This window comes from Canis lupus, chromosome 20 (assembly GCF_003254725.2).
Source record: "Canis lupus dingo isolate Sandy chromosome 20, ASM325472v2, whole genome shotgun sequence".
NCBI classification, from domain to species: Eukaryota; Metazoa; Chordata; class Mammalia; order Carnivora; family Canidae; genus Canis; species Canis lupus.
In genome coordinates, this window is record NC_064262.1 from 55970478 (window position 1) to 55985283 (window position 14806).

Below are 14806 nucleotides of genomic sequence, written 5' to 3' on the forward strand. Positions count from 1 at the left end.
AGGGGTGCAGACACGGCTGCCTGAAGCTCCAGGCCAGCTCGGGAGCACGCTGCCCAAACAAGGCAAGGGGCACAGTAAGGCCTCTTGGGGCAGTGGGCGCTGCACCAAACATGCCTCGGTTGTGAAATCTCCCCGGAGGCCCTGCGTGTGAGGGTGGCCGGCTCAGGGCCGCCCCCAGTGAGAGGCAGTGGCCGTGCCTGGGCCCCTGTGGCAGGTAAGGGTGGCGACCAGAGCCAGAGGGCGCCTGGGTCTTGCCTGGAGGCAGGACGTGGAATGGGCTCTCCCCACACTTCCCTGGTATGCCCACCCTGGAGCTTGTTAGACCCACTAAGTGGTCTTGCCGTTCTCACTGGGCAGCACCTCTTGGGTCCAGTTGCGTAACCTTGCTTAAGTGCTTAAGGAGCGTCGCCGTGTCGTGTGGCCGATGAGCATTTCACTGCTGTCCGTCCATCACTTGAGGGCCCCGCCCGTGTAGTTGGACAGTCAGGCCGTTTCCGGTGCGCAGTGTTACCAGCGAGGAGATGACCTTGTACACCTGTGAGAGCTTCTCCCAGGGGCAGAATTGCTGGGCAACGGGAGGCCAGATGCTTCTGGTGCACGTCTCCAGATCAGCCTCTGCCAGCAGTTTATGGGTGCCCGGGTTTGCCAGCCGGGCTGCCCCTCAGACTTCTTGAGGTTTGTCCTCACGGGTGACGATGGCACCTCATTATAGTTTTAATTTGCTTCGTCCTCACCATGGGAGGAACCTGTGTTGTTGTGTAAAGAGGGTCCTTTCTGTTTCTTTTCCACAAACTGCCTGTTAGGTTACTCACCAGTTTGTTTCTTTAATTGGATTGCTCATCTTGTTATTGAGCTGTGGGCATTCTTTACATATGAAGGTACCTACATGTAGGATCCGTTATCTGTACGCATTGCTACATATTTGCGCCCCTGCAGGGTGGGGGCGATGTCTCGGTCCCTTGGAGGTTCCAGACGCCCAGCCCGGGGCTTGTCACTCGACTCCATCCTTGCTGGTTTCCCTGTGCTTCTCAGCTGCAGTGACACGGATTCCTGTTGCCTTTGCACCTCACAGATGGTGACAGAAGATAAGTATGAGGTCTCCTCTGACTCTGAAGACAGCGTCATCATTTCCTCCTGTGAGGAGCCCAGGATGAAGGTCATTGTGTGTGTCACCTCGCCCCTGATGCGGGAGGACTCCTCTGTGGACCAAGGTGCGGCCGGGCCCCTGCATCCCACCTGCTCCCCACACTCACTGGTGGCTGAGGGCAGCATCTGCCTGTGTGCGGGTGGGGTGGGGTCCGCGGCCAGGGATGTATTCTGTCAGCCCTGGATGCTGCCATGGGAGAAGAGCTGGGCCTCAGGGCAGCTGCCGACAGACACGGGCCCACAGCTGGTCATTCCTTTATTTTTATTTTTTAAAGATTTTATTTATTTATTCCTGAGAGATGCAGAGGGAGAAGCAGAGACACAGGCAGAGGGAGAAGCAGGCTCCCTGCAGGAGGCCCAGTGTGGGACTCGATCTTGGGACCCCGGGATCACACCCTGGGCTGGAGGCAGACGCTCAAATGCTTAGCCACCAGGCGTCCCAAGCTCTGGTCATTCTTAAAGCCCCTTCTGCTTGTTTCGTCAGAGCTGAGGACCCCGAACGTCTCACACTGTTCTTTAAATCAGTTCACTTTTGTCACTTTAATTTTTTGAGTGGCACCGTTGAACCGTTGGTGGAAAACATTACCAGCTGTCACATTCATCTAAAAAATAAACTCGGGGATAAAACACCATTAAATTGTAGCCGAAGGCCCCATGAGGCTTTGCTCCAGCACATGAACAAGGGGCAGATGGGGCAGGTCGGGAAGTGTGGACGGCCCGAGTCCACTAACGGCGCAGGCTTGGGGGTGGCCCCTGTGTCCCCAGGGATGCCCGGGCCCCGGCTGGTGGTCACCAGAGGGGGTGTCAAAAGCCCCTCCTCGCAGACACCCCTGCCGCCTCCATCTCTGCCTGAGAGAGCAGCTGGCCTGACACCCACTGTGGGGACATCTATGCACAAGTGACGTGGGTCTCACTGCTGACCTCTGTACCCGGGGCCTCCTGGGGCGAGGAGGTGCGTGTGAAGCAGCAGTCAGAGGGTGTCTCCCCAACGCCAGGCCTTTGCCATCAGCGGTGGCATCTGTTTGAATCTGACCCTCTTGCTCCCTTGTTGGGATGCACTTGGAAGTATCTGGAAGTCTGGCTTCATTTATCGTTTTCCACCTGATGTGGAATTTGCTCACCACGGGACTGGGTGCTGGAGTTTCCCCCTTGAAACCACAGGGGGAGGGATCCCTGGGTGGCTCAGCGGTTTGGTGCCTGCCTTTGGCCCAGGGCGCGATCCTGGAGACCCGGGATCGAGTCCCGCGTCGGGCTCCCGGCATGGAGCCTGCTTCTCCCTCTGCCTGTGTCTCTGCTTCTCTCTCTTTCTCTCTATCATGAATAAATAAATCTTAGAAAAGAAAAGAAAAGAAGAAAAGAAAAGAAAAGAAAAGAAAAGAAGAAAGAAACCACAGGGGGAGAGGATTGTCTCTGGCCCTTGCAGTGTCTGGAGGAAGGTGGCCGGTCTAGGGCCCTGGGAGGCGGGGGGTGGGAGGAGGGGTAGGGGGCACCGTGCCCACATGCCCTTTACTTCTAGAAGGAGTGCAGGTGCCTCAGCCCAACCCCGACGACATCCTGAGCCCAGAGAAGTGCCTGCAGTCACTGGCCGCCCTCCGCCATGCCAAGTGGTTCCAGGTCAGGGGGCAGGGGCGGGGGGCCACGCGGTCTGCCCTGCCGCGCAGGAGAGCGGGCTCTGAGTACAACCATGAAGGGCAGCGTCTGACGGCGGCTCCCTGCCTGGCGTCGGCCCATGTCTCCTGGCCAACGGCCCCGGGTGGCCCTTGTTCCCCACGCCTCACGGGCTGGCTCCCTGAGCTCACGGGCGCCTCTTCCCCCAAAGGCTCGAGCCAGCGGCCTGCAGTCGTGTGTGATCGTCCTCAGGGTCCTTCGTGACCTCTGCCAGCGTGTGCCCACGTGGGGCGCCCTGCCAGACTGGGTGAGGCATCCCCGGGGGCCCCGTTTTGTCCCAGACAGACGCTCCCCATCCCAGGCTGGGCTTTTCAGAAAGGCGCCCACTGAAGCCTGAGCAGCCAGGGAAGGTGGATGGGGGGCACGTCTCGGGGTCCCTTGGGACCAGGGGGAGCACCTTAAACCCACGCCTTGCACACAGAACAGGAGCCTGGCCTGCGCCCTCTCTCCTCTGACACCCCCTGGCAGTCACCCTGGAGCCCATCGTGGGGAAGCGGGGAGAAGACACCACGGGGCACACGTGCGCCCAGGCCCCGAGGTGCCGTGTTGCAAGGCCCCCAGCCCCCTGCCCTCTCTGGGCTACTCCCCGCCTCACACCCTCCTTTGGGATCGCGCCATACCCCTGCACCCGAGGGCGGGTCTGAGTCTGTCCCTCCCTCGTTTACTTTGGGGACAAGTTTTTCTACTTGCAGTTCTGCCTCCAAAGCCCTTCCCCGCGCCCAGCCCTGGGCCTTAGCCACCAGGGTTCTCGTGCCCCCTCCCCAACCTCCACTTCCCGCCGTGTCTAGGGGGGCACCGCTCTTGACACCACCCCAGGGTGGACACGGGGTCCACTCTGAGAGGGCTAAATGCAAGAGGGTCACAGAGGGCGTGACGGGGGCAGGAGGCCAGGCTCCGGGGAAGGGTGGGCGAGAGGCAGAGAGCCGGGCAGTGTGGGGGGGGCCTCTCGGCCCAGGGTTGGCTCTTGTTGGGGTGGGAGCCAGCGGCCCAAGCGCTCTCTTACACCTCAGTGTCTGTCCTGTCCCCGCACCCCAGGCCCTGGAGCTGCTGGTGGAGAAGGCTCTGAGCAGCGCATGTGGGCGCCTGAACCCTGGGGACGGCTTGAGGCGTGTCCTGGAGTGCGTGGCCTCGGGGACACTCCTGCCAGGTCAGTCCCACCAGCCGGAGCCCAGAACGCTAGAGCACGTGGCAGGTGCAGAGGGAGCTGCATACACAGGCTCAGGACGGCGCCTGCGAAGGAGAGTGGGAGGGGCCGCACAGCCCTGGTTCTCAGGGGCCCCCCTGTGTCGGGAGAGCCCGGGAATCTTGCCCAAGGAAATAACCGGCGGGACAGTGGGCTGCGCGCCGAGGTGCTCACGCGGCCTATGTTACGGGTGCCGAGGGCGTCCCCATACCCACTGCAACGTTGAGGTGTTAGATGCAGAAATGGGGTTTCCTGGTCCTTCTGGTGCTGCGGGATGGTGGCAGGTTAAGAGAGGGGAGAAGTGATGCCGTGGGCCCGTCCTGTGGGCCCTTCATGTCACTGCGGTCACAGGTGCATGGGGGGGGGCAGGGGCGGACGCCCTGGAACCCGCCTGGGCCCCTGCATGGCCCCGTGGCCATGGCAGTGTTTCACCAGGGTGCTCTCTCCTTCGCCGCCCCCACCTCCCCTCACCAAGATGGGCCTGGGCTCCAGGATCCCTGCGAGAGAGACCAGAGGGACACCCTCGAGTCCATGACCCCCCAGCAGCGTGAGGACCTCACGGCCACTGCCCAGGTAGGACAGCCGATCTCTGCGGCTCACAGGGCTCTGAGTGGAGTCCAGCCCCAGCAGACGGAGGGTGGCACCCAGGTCCCAGCAAGGCTTGGTGGTCCTGCAAATGGTCTGGGGCTCTCCCTCCCCCACCTTCCCTTTGCGGAGATGGGTGGCCTGCAGGTGGCAGGACCCTTCCCAGGAGCAGGACAGCCCGGCTGCCATGGCGACGAGGCACACACCTGGGCCCTTGCTGGCTGGGACTTCCCTGGGCGCCCCCAGCCCCCCCTCCCTGTGCTGTGAAAACACCCAGCCATGGCCTCGAGCTCGGCTGGCCCCCAGCACAGCCCCCGCCTGTGGTTTCCCTTTCGTCGGCGAGTTTATTTATAAGAAGATCTCCCAGTGGCACACAAACCGCATCAGGCCTGGCACTTACGAATTGCCCCTGACAGGAAGAGCCAAGTTGCTCCGGATCAGAGGCAACAGCAGAGGCTGGATTTGGGGTCCCCACAGGGAGGCCGGAAGGGGCTGACACCCCAGGGGCTCCCAGGCAGCGTCCTGCCATCAGCGCCCGGCGAGCCCCCCACACCTCTTCACGCCTAGTGTGCCCTGGGCTCTGTGGTTGGCGGAAGGCTGCTGTCAAGGACACCCCTGGAGCCCCTGTGCCCGCGGTGGGCCGGGCCGGGGCTGCAGCAGGGGAGGCCGCGGGTGGGCCCTGACTGGCTCTCTGCCCCCAGCACGCCCTGCGCCTGTTGGCCTTCCGGCAGATCCACACGATCCTGGGCATGGAGCCGCTGCCACCCCCCAGGAGCAGGCCAGGGCCACGCTTCCGGAAGAGGCTGCGGGAGGAGGTTGTGGCCTCGGAGTGCGAAGTCCAGAGGAAGCAGGGCGGGCAGGGCAGAGAGGGACCTGCGTGAGCAGCCTCACCCCTGCGAGTGATGTGGCACATGTCCCCGCAGCCAGAGGACAGTCGTGTTTTCCTTTCCGGAAACGCTCCGTGGGTTTCTTTAAAAACAGTTGTGCTTAGATCTTCAGTGAAACCACGCTGTTGGGAGTGAGAGCCGACTGGGGCAGCCCCGCCAGCCCAGGCCTGCCCCCCCTCCCCCCCCAGCCGGTAGGAGGTACAGCGCACCGATGGGATGGTAAACCCTGGTGTTTCTCACTGGCTTTCAACTCGCCGGTGGCCTGCTAGGCACGTGGGGCTCGGGAGCGCTTCCTTGGGATGCCCCAGCCGTGTGAGGACTGGAAATCAGGCGGACAGGCCCCCTTGGCGGGGGAGGCAGGCCAGGGAGCACTGGGGGGCGGGGGGGTGAACCCGGGGCACTGCCAGGCCTGGAGCCGGGCTCCCCAGGCCCAGCCTGCTGCCGACCCAGCCGACCCCTCCAGACCCCCAGCCTAGAGAAGCCCCCGACCCCACAGCCAGAGGTCTGCAGGCCTGAGCTGGGCTGGTGTCTCCCCCACCCCACCGACGTCAGCCCTCAGGGAGGGTGGTGAGGATGCAGGCTGGGCACCCCCTCGCCTCCCAGCCGCGTCCATGACCCAGTGTGCCCTGACCCCTACCGCCGAGTGCCTTCTAGTAATGCTGCCATGTGCAGCTTCTCGTTCGGGGCTGGGCCTTGCCCTCGGCCCCACTCACGTGCAGCTGCGGGTGGGCCGAGGGCGGGGCCTGGTGCAGGAGCGCTGGTGGACGTGGGGCACCCCCCAGCCCCCGCCCGCCCCGGCAGGCCTCCCTGTGCTCGGGGGTTCTGACCAGCTGCCCCGTGACCCTGAAGGAGAAAAGTCTACAGTCACTTGGTCCTTTTAGTTTCACCTCTGTGTTTAGGGGACAGTCTGAGTGTGGCTTCGTGTCTCATGTCCTTGTAGGGCTACCCCAGAGTTTGTGGGGGGCGGGGAGTAAATAAACAGCATCTTTTGCTGTGCACTGTGCAATCCTTTGCTCGGGGTACAGGTGCGCCTGCGGGCCCCCCCCCCACTCCCTCAGGGCTCCGAGCAGGGGCACCTGACCAGCCAGTGTTGGCCTCTGGGACTCAGGCCTCGAGTGTGACCAGTGGGGAGGTCTGAGGAGCTGGTACTTCCTGGAGGCTGCACCCTGACGTGTGGTCCCTCGGGCCATCCCCACACTTGGGGATCCTGCCCCAGAAGCACTCCTCTCACACCTGCCCCACGGCTGCTCAAGGAACCCTTCTTGTTCTGGTCCCAGAAATGAACAGTGGGGCCATCAGCACGACGGTCAGAGGCCCAGAGGGCTTCCTGGAGGAGGCGGCGGCCAAGCGGGGTTGGTGGGGTGGGGGTTCTCTGCCTGCAGGTCTCCCACCAAGAGTTTGCTGGAGTTTTCCCAAATCCTCACTGCAGACCTCCGGGGGTGGGTAGGGGGGCTCACATGGGGAGACCTGGTCACGGGCTGAGCTGCTGACAGCCTCAAGCCAGGGCGCCCCGGGCAGTGGCGCAGGCAGCAGGGAGGGGCCCGGAGGGGAGGGGGCACGGTGTCCAGCGGGAGTGGCCCTGTCGGAGCACGGGCAGGGCGCATGCCAACCAGGGTGGGGAGGTGCCAGGACCCCCTCTCAGAGCCTGGCCGGGGGGCCATCAGCCCCTCGGGGAGAGGCCGAGCCTCGTTGTAGCCAGCCCGCGCCTAGCCGCCACCACCTCCCAGAGGGCAGGCGGCCCCCGCCCCCCGCCCCCGCTCCCCACAACACCAGGAGTCAGAGCCAGCCCCTCAGCTGGCCCTGGTTGCAGCCACAGGTGGGCACGGGGAGGGCGTCGCCGCCTTCTCCACCTCCCGCAGCAGGCCTTCACCCCACGCTCCCCGTCCAGGGCCCTGCCTCTCACCCAGATGCCCCGGCTCACTGCCGCCTGCTCGGGTGCAAGCCCCCCTTCTGCCTGCCGTGACGGCGGCCCTCTGCTGCTTCAGACCTCCTTACCCCAGGGCCTTTGCACATGCTGTTCCCACTACCCAGTAAGCTCTTCCCTGACCTGTAGGGCCCGCGACTCCTCCCTTCCCTCGGGTCTCAGCTCAGGTGTCACCCCCTCACAGGAGACTCCTCGAGCACGCCTGATGGTCACATGACCGTTTTTCTGACTACCGCACACCCCTGGTTAGAATCACATGTTCCCCGCCTTCCCCCAGGGATGTGACTTCTCTGTGGGCAGGGAGTGCGGCCGCTCCGCTCACCACGGTATCCCCCAGAACAGACCACGGACACCGTCGTAGCCCAATAAACGCGTTAGGCGGCTTGGAGCCGTGCTCTGCCTCCGAGATGCGGCTCCCTGTCAGAGGAAATGCCTCCTGGCAGTGAGGACCCCGTTTGTGTCCATCCCAGGAGGCTGTTGGAAGGGTTGGGGTGAGGCCTCAGCTGCGGTGGTGGGGGGGGGTGGGGGGGTGGCAGGAGGGGGGGAGGTGAAGAAAAGGGAGGATGGCTTGGCCTCCACCATGCGGGGCGGTCGTGGAAAGCCCCACGGGCACAGTGCCTGGCAGGGGCGACCCCAGACAACCCCATAACCCACTGTTCTCGCTGGGGAAGACGATGGCATCCTCACCACCGGGTGCTCTGAAACCAATGCCGTTGTTGGGGAGGCAGATCTGCACCCCCCTCCCCCCCCCAGCAATTCCACAATGATCAAGCAGTTGGCTAGCGAAGCGTTGGGTCCAGATGGATGAAGCGTCTGGGCCGCCGAGCTCGTTGCAGCCCCGGGCAGGAGACCCCAGCGCAGGCCGGCGGCGCCCGGGAAGCCCCCCTAGACCTCAGGCTGCAGGATGCTGGCGGGCGAGCAGGTTGCTAGGAGACGGCGGTGAGTGTGGGAGGGATGACGCGGGCCGTGTGGGCAGGGCTGGAGCTGAACCTGGCAGCCCGTCCCCAGAGACAAAAATGGAAGGGCAGGTCTGCCAACTTCATCCAAAGTCCCTGCTGACCGTGAAAACCCGCCGCGTCCCTTGTCGGGGGATAAGTGGCGCCCCAGGGGCAGCGGGGGCATCTCCAGAGGCCCTGCGGGCGGGCTCCCTGGGCTCCCTGGGTGCCTGTTAGTCGGGAAGGTGTTCCAGGCGAGCAGGTGAAGGCTGTGCTAGCGGATGAGCCAGAGGCCAGAGCTGCCCCTTCGGTGCGGAAGGGCCCTGGGCTGGGGGAGTAGTGCCCGGTTATGTCTGCCCAGGTTCTGCCAAAAAAAAAAAAAGTATTAGGAAGCAGGTATTTGCCTCCCCATGTTCCCAGCAGCATTGTCCACGGCAGACAAAGGGTGGACATGACCCACTTGCCCGTCAACAGGTCAATACACAGTGCGGCCCGTCCACACCCGGGACACGACCCAGCCTCGGGGAGGAAGGGGCCCCGACACCTGCCCCAGGAAGCACTGACCCCCTGCCCCCCCCCCCCCCCCCGGCTCCCACCACCTCTTCTGTCTCTGTGGACGGGCCTCCTCTGGGGACCTCCTGGGAGTGGAGTCCTGCAGGAGGAGTCCTTCTGGGTCTGGGTCCCCTCCCTGAGCCCGGTGTCCTCGAGGTCCGTCCACGTGGGGGCAGGTGTCGAGGCCCATCCACAGAGACAGAGAAGAGGTGGTGGGAGCCGGGGGTGGGGCAGGGGGCAGGGGGTCAGTGCTTCCTGGGGACGGGGTCTCCGTGTGGGGAGATGGAAGGTTCTGGAGACAGTGGTGGGGGTGGGTGTGTGGTGGAGTGAGTGTGCTCCGTGCCCTGAGCTGTGAGCCTAGAGGCAATTATGATGGTGAAGATGGTGAGTTTACATCCGCTTTACACTAAGGAGCTTGAATGCGTTGCGGTTTCCCATTACAAAGAACTTGAAAGTTCCATAACAGTGGAAGAGCGGAATGCAGTGGACCGCTGCGAACCCGAACCGGGTTTCCTTCCTTTCCCGCCTCTCATGCTCTCCTGGTTGCGGAGAGGCTCTTTATACCATCGTGATTCCTGCTTTTCTTCACTTGACGCTGTCACAGCGTGGCTTTCTCATGTGTTTTAATGTGTTCAGATACTTTTTCTTATACTTCTGCAGACCTCATGACGTAATTTTTAAAATTGAGCACATAGTGTGAAACTTAACCACTTCATTTCAAAGTGTAAAACCCAGTGGTTTTGGGTTGTTTTTTTTTCCAGAGGTGTGCAACCTTTACCACTGTCTCATTCCAGAACATTCCATCACCCCAAAAACGAAACCTAGCCCCCTCATCTGTCACCCCCAGCCCCCGGCCCCCACGAGCCCCATTCCCGTTCATGGACGAGCCCATCCCGGACATGTCACACATGTGGACTTAACACCCCGTGGGGCCTCCTGAATCTGGTTCCCTCCCTGAGCATCGTGACTTCAGGGTCCAACTGTCCACAGGGCAGCGCATGTGGCCGCCTCACTCCTGTTCGTAGCTGATATTCCCACGTGTGGGTGGGTCACGTCTTGTTATCTACTCATCCATTGATGGACATTTGCGTTGTTTCCAAAACTGGAAATAGCCACTTTGGGGCTATTATGAAGAGAGAAAATTTTTAACAGCTGCATAATATTCCATAAAATAAACATACCTTCATTTGCTTAACCATCCCCCCCTACTGTTGGACACTTAGATTGCTGTTGTACAGTTGGGGTTCTGTCGCTGACCCCCATAGGTGTCCAAAAATGGAGCTTCTCAATCTAAGGGCACGAGCATTTTAAGGCATCCGAAACTTCCATGTGCGAGATTGTGTTCCATCAGGTTTTGCCAGTGTCCCTCTCGCTGTAACCGAAGGAGCCCCAGACTCCACCCCAAGTCAGGACCCTGTCTTCTCATGTCCCAAACGTTTCTCTTCGCATGGACAGAAGTGTAACAGTTCGGTTTCCTCCTGTGTGATGTCTCACATCCCACACCGCTGTTCTTTCTTTTCCTCAGTTGTTCAACACAGTGTTTATCGAACTACAGTCACTCGCGTGGCTTCCCCATGGCTCCCACCAAGAGTGTTGAAATGTGTTCAATATTCAATCAGCAAGCACTCACTGCCTTCCTTGAGGGGACCCAAAGACGACCCAGACCCTGTAACTCGTGCAGGGAGGGTGACTCCGGGCTCTAGTGTCAGTGTGGCCCTTGGACATATTAGCTGTGGGGTGTCACCTCCCCGAGCCTCTATAAAGCTGAATTTCAACTACTAGCACCCAGGTTGCAGAGCTGGGGGGAGAACTCAGTGATAAAATGTATTTTTTCACACCTGCTGCCCAGAAAGGGTCAGCCTCAGAGTTATAGGTGTGGCAGAGGGCAAGTGTGAAGGTGGAAACCAGCAATCGAGATGAAAGTCACAAAGTCACACATGGAACAGTGGCCCCTTCATCTTTAGAACACCAGCCGCGGGGCTGTGAGAAAGACCCTGCAGATGTTGCTGGTGTTTGGGACTCGCCTACAGTGGCTAGTGCCTCAGACTCAAACCAGAGTGAAGCCACCCCAACGGCAAGGGGCCCCCCTGTCAGCTCTGCAGCACATGCCTCAAAAATTCTAGCAGCTAGTGAGAGACTAAAACCCAAAAGGAGAAGAAAAAAGTAACTTGTTGGAGGAAAGAGACAATGAGTTGCAGAGAAACCCTCGAGTAGGTTAATCCTCAGGTCTCAGGAGACACAGCAATCAGGAAGCAGCTTTTGGAAAAAGAACACCGAGGGGTGCCTGGCTGGTTCAGTCGGGGGAGCATGCGACTCTTGATCTCAGGAGAGTGGGTTGAAGCCCTGCGTTTGGTGTAGAGATGTCCTAAAAATCTTTAAGAAAAAGAACATTCAATGGACAAGAAACAGCCCTTGGAAATTAAAAACCTGATAGTCAAGATGGAAATGTTGACAGGCTTGGAAGAAAAAGTAGAATGAGGAGACAAAATGAAAAAAAGGTAGGCAAGAAAATTAGAAGATCAACCCAGGAAGGCCAACACATGTCAAAGAAGAGTTCCACAGAGGAGACACCAAGGTCGAAGATATCACCAGTGATGTCATTCTAGGAAGTTTGCGGGGAATGGAAGACATGATACAGCCCCACTAAATATCCAGCACCACAGGCGAAGAAAAGACCCACACCAAACCCACACTTTGAAAGTGCAGGATGAGGAGAATAAGAAGATTCTACAAGCTTCCCCAAGAGAGAGAAGACAACATGATGAGCAGACAATGAGGAAAGAGGATTGGCTTCAGGCTGTTCAACTGCCCAAGACTGGAAGCTGGAAGACACAAGGCAAAGGAAATTAGCCCCCACCCAGCACAGCGTCCTCAGCCAAACCACCATCACAGAAGAGTACGGAGAGAGAATACCTTCTCTGGAAATGCCTAGAGGGCTCACATTCCCAAAACAAGGGCACAGACCAAGAAACAGGGAGACCCGGACCCAAGAAACAGGAGCTACATCCCAGAAATACCCACGTGCCAAAAAAGAAGGGCCAGGGGTACAGCTGGGCTGCAGCTGGCCCTGAGTGGAGAAGTTTCTTCCATCAGAATGGCTGGAGGTAAGAGGATGTCATAGATACACAAAACAAAGGCAACTATTAACTCCAGGAAAATAACAAAGCAAGTCCTAGAAAATAAAAGTGTTCTTATGTGGACGTTGCTCTGCTGTGAGCAATTCACATATAATAACATAAGGGTCTGCTCTGTGCCAGGTCCAGAGATGAATGACTGACCAAGCCAGAGACAGTCCCTGCCCTCGTTCATGGAATATATATATATTTTATGAAGGGGGTCAGAGCAAGTCAGGAGGGCAGTCAACAAGAATGAGTAAGACAGGATAACAGGCAGTGATTTGGGCTCAGATGGTGGGTGGCCATTATGGGTGGTCAGTAAAGGGTCTCTCAGAGGAGCCAGAAGTGCTGAGAGGGAGCCAATCTTGAGAGTCAAGCCAGGAAAAGCAAATACTAGGAGGAGAAAACAGCCTGTGCGAAGGCTCCAAGGCTGGGCAATCAATGCCTAGAACATTCGAGGAACAGGCAGGAGGAGCAGAGAGGAGGTGGTAGAGAGCCAGCCCAGGGAAGTGGAGGGAGCTCGGAGCAAGAGGTCACAGCAGCCAGACCCAGCTGGAGACGGGCTGCAGTGAGGAGCCTGGGTTTACCCTAAGCGTGGCGGAGCCTTAAAACGGCAAGATTTTAAGCCAAAAAGGGACCCAGACCCAGTTTACACGTGTTGAACGTGCAAGCGTGGCTGGGAAATGACAGGCCCAGCTCCACCTATGGAACAAGGAAGGCAAGGTGAGGGATGTGGGAGCAGATCGACTCTACCACCCAAGGCCGACCATCCCTGGCACCCCAAAGCAGTAGAGCAGAGAATGGCCCATCAAGCCCCGCCTCCAGCTGCAGAGCGAGCGATGCAGCAATTTTCCTCGAAAGAGCGGAGTGTTCCTCCGCCGAATCCCCAAGTCCCCTGGCAGGGAAGGGAAAGCTAAATTTAAAGGTGTACTAATTGGGGCAGTCTGACCTGGCCACATGCTCCAGCGGAAGATCCACTAGGGTGTAGCTGTTCCTACACCTGGCTGCCGCTGGCCTGCCTCACCTGCCCTCTATAAAACTCTTCGGACGGGTGGTCTCTCGGATGCTTGCTGTGCAGCTGGAGTGTGGGGCCCTGGACCCTGACAGCCCTGGGTTAAAAAGTTCAGCCTGCCTACTTCCTGTGTCCTGGGGTGAGCCGCAGAACCCTCTGAGCCTTAGTTTTTCACGTCTGTAAATGGGTACAATGAAAGTGGTCAGCGCACAGGTGTCTTCACTGCCGTTACCTCTCCCCTCCCCGATATTCACTGGCTTAAAAATAAAACAAAACAAAACAAAAAATAGGTTCTGAGCATCTCCTGTGTGCCAGGTACAGAGGCCACAGCAATGAATGACACAGTCCAAAATCCCTGCCCTCGGGGGAGCTGATGTTCGAGAGAGGATGCGGCCAGCAACAAGAAAAACAAACAGCATATATGGTCAGTTAGACTACGGGAGCTCTGCAGAGCTCCAAGGGGCGGGGACGTGAAGTGTCAGCACGTTGCAATATTCTGTAAGGTATGTCTGGGGAAGTGCCCCGGCAGAAGGCACAGCTGAGGCAAAGGCCCTGGGGTGGGAACAGGGCTTTGAGGAAGCTTCTTTGCCTCCCCCTGCCCTGCCCTGCCCTGCTACGCTGTAAAGACTACATTTCCCAGCTTCCCCTGCTACTGATTTTGACCTCGTGGCTAAGTTCCATCCAGTGGAATGAAGCAAAGGTGTCACCGTGAATCTTCCAGGAAGAGGCTTTATGTATTTATTTATTTTTTTAAATTTTTATGTTTTAAAGATTTTCATGAGAGACACAGAGAGAGAGAGGCAGAGACACAGGCAGAGGGAGAAGCGGGAACCGGATGCAGGACTCGATCCCAGGACGCCGGGATCACAACCTGAGCCAAAGGCAGACGCTCAACCACTCACACACACACACACACACACACACACACACACACACACACACACCCTGCCCCGGGCATCCCCAGGAAGAGGCCTTAAGGAGAAGAGGTGAACCTTTCCCCCCCCAGTTTCCTGCTTCCTGTTGGCTGGAATGCACATGGGAGGGCTGGAGCTTGAGCAGCCCTCTTAGCGCAAGAGATGGAAGTTCGCGTGCTATGAAAGGCAGAGCAGCAAGACGGCAGGAGCCCCGGTTCCTGACATTGCCCAGGAGCACACCCCTCAGAGATTTACCTTCTGTCTAGTTCAAGCCTCTCGCACTTGGGGGTCCTCCGTCCGTAACTGACCGATGCACTATGTGAAGGGCAGGTCACATGACCCCCCCTGTTCATTGCCTACGTTGACCTTCATCCGTATTAGTAAAGAAGAAGAAACGAGCTCTGCCTTTGAGAAGCTTACAGCCCCCCTGAGTGGAGTCCGCAGGCCTGGTGTGTAGCCCCGGCCAGCTGCGTGAGCAGGGACTAGTTGCTTTGCCTCTCTGGAACTCAGCTGCTCCAATTCCAGAAGGAGGGGATCGGCCCCCCCAACTCCCCACCCAAATCGCAACAGCCCAAACAGGAGAAAGGTAGGAGGGAAGCAGAGTGAGATTTGGATAAAGAAATAAAGAAGGAAAGGCGTTGGGGAGGGATTGAAGGGGTCCCTCGGGGTCCTTCTGCCGCAGGTGAGGGATGGGTGGCGGGCAGATTTATGGAATCGTGGGAGGGCGCACCCAAGAGATCCCGCTTCCTGACTGGGTTGAGGGAAATCTAATCAGCTTCTCCAAGTCTTTCCACCGCCCTACTTCCTGCCCCGTTTTCGGTATTAGGATTCCTTCTGCTTGCAGGTAGCAGAAACCCGCCTCAGAAGCAACCCAAAAAGCAACC

At 59.2% G+C, this 14806-nt stretch overlaps 1 protein-coding gene across 6 annotated transcripts in view; it reads left to right on the plus strand.

The window, feature by feature from the left end:
• Nucleotides 1–6467, plus strand: part of ZFR2 (zinc finger RNA binding protein 2) — a 44165-nt gene extending 37698 nt beyond the window's left edge. For 3 of the 6 annotated variants that reach the window (XM_049097599.1, XM_049097597.1, XM_049097600.1), the window contains 6 exons: nucleotides 1073–1211; nucleotides 2663–2760; nucleotides 2966–3061; nucleotides 3850–3961; nucleotides 4422–4570; nucleotides 5284–6467. In XM_049097599.1, coding sequence (XP_048953556.1) covers nucleotides 1073–1211; nucleotides 2663–2760; nucleotides 2966–3061; nucleotides 3850–3961; nucleotides 4422–4570; nucleotides 5284–5463 — 774 coding nt within the window. In that variant the 3' untranslated portion in view covers nucleotides 5464–6467. The remainder of the gene's footprint in view (nucleotides 1–1072; nucleotides 1212–2662; nucleotides 2761–2965; nucleotides 3062–3849; nucleotides 3962–4421; nucleotides 4571–5283) is intronic. The other 3 variants (XM_025456956.3, XM_049097598.1, XM_025456957.3) reach the window with 3 other exon arrangements.
• The last annotated feature ends 8339 nt before the right edge of the window (nucleotides 6468–14806 follow it).